Source organism: Aureococcus anophagefferens, assembly GCF_000186865.1.
Source record: "Aureococcus anophagefferens unplaced genomic scaffold AURANscaffold_71, whole genome shotgun sequence".
NCBI lineage: Eukaryota > Pelagophyceae > Pelagomonadales > Pelagomonadaceae > Aureococcus > Aureococcus anophagefferens.
The window spans coordinates 86472-87860 of record NW_008705622.1 but is presented as its reverse complement, the minus strand read 5'-3'; the positions used below and the strand labels follow the sequence as shown (position 1 = coordinate 87860).

The 1389-nt window shown below is 66.6% G+C and overlaps 1 protein-coding gene across 1 annotated transcript; it reads left to right on the top strand.

The window, feature by feature from the left end:
• Positions 1–518: 518 nt before the first annotated feature.
• On the top strand, positions 519–1364 carry AURANDRAFT_68190 (hypothetical protein; the record flags this gene model as incomplete). The annotated part of the gene is made up of 1 exon (XM_009043817.1): positions 519–1364. One exon carries the CDS (start codon positions 519–521, stop codon positions 1362–1364), a length of 846 nt encoding a protein of 281 aa, XP_009042065.1.
• Between the last annotated feature and the right edge of the window lie 25 nt (positions 1365–1389).

The following is a 1389-nucleotide window of genomic DNA, read 5'->3' as shown; positions in this document are numbered from 1 at the left end:
AGACCTGTGCACTCACCCTCCATCGCGCGCAGCTCATCCGGCCCGACATCATCGCAAGCAGCGGCCGCGCGAGAAGCGCCTTGTGGCATGGCGTCACGCCCGGCACGGGGCGCCCTTCCGCAGCCCGCGGGGCCCCGAACGCCCCGGGCGGGCCGAGCTAGCACAGCGGGTGGGTCACGAAGCCCACCGGAGGTCCTCGGGCAGCGATTCCACGCTAAACGCCCACCATCGTCTAAGCCGCCCTAGACGATAGACTAACGCGTCCTTAGCGAATAAAGATTGCGCGGAAGGGTTCTGGAGTCCCCCGCGAGGCGTGAGCAGCGGTGTTGCTTTGAAGGGCAAGCGGCTGTGTTGAGGTCCCTGTTGAAGTGCAAGGTTTGAGGTTGAAGCCCAAATTGAAGCGGCGTTTAACACTGCATACAGGGTGGATTTTACCTCATCAACACGTGTGTTGACATGCCCGGATCATCCTGATTACAAAAAAGACCGGTGGTGCCGTCGCCTCTTGTAAGCTTGCGATGAGCGCGCCCGTCGTCACACAGCGGAAGCGACGCTCCCGAGGCGACCTGGGTCCATCGGCACACGAATTGCGCTACGCGGAACCGACGCTGAACGGCGACGGCTGCTATTTGGACGGTTCTCTCGCGCGCGACGAGGGCGACGTCCGCGACGCTTTGAACCGCTCAAAGCGCGCGGCGAAGGCCTCCGCGGCGTCGCACCCCGCCTCGGCGCCCCGCGTCAGCCTGGAGCTGCCGCCGCGGCCGAACTTTAACGAGCTGGGCGACGGGGAGGCCGCGCGCCGCCGCGAGGCGATCGCGTACTTCTACCGCATGATCGGCGCGCCGGACGAGGAGACCTGGGACGGCCCCCGCGGCTGGGCGGTGTGGGTCAGGAAGCAGATGAACATGTCGCCCGAGTCGACGCGCTGCGTGAAGGAGGTGTTCCGGCAGCTGCGCGACGCCGACTCGCAGGGCGTCCTCTACGACCCGCGCGCCTGCGACCTGCTCGCGGGCGCGGCGCCCCTCATCGTCGAGGACTCCATGGAGGCGACCATCGTCTGCAACGCGGTGCAGCAGGGCGTGAGCCTGGGCCAGGCGACGGTGCTCGTGAACGTCGCCCGGGGCAAGGCCGTGCCGGAGCGCGCGCCCTTGAGCTACAGCGCCGTCCAGGGCTACTGCGCGCGGTCGGACGTCGTCGACGTCGCGAAGCGCGGGACGAAGAAGAGCGGGAGCCTCGACGTGAACTCGCCAGGAGTCCTGGGACACCCTCGATTTGCGGCTCGCTCGCGGTTTCGCGCGCGTTCCGCGCTCGTTCCGTGGCCGGTGTTTTTGCAGAAGAACGTCGAGGTAGTGGCGATCCATTAAATTGGAGCTAGGTTCTGGACCGAAA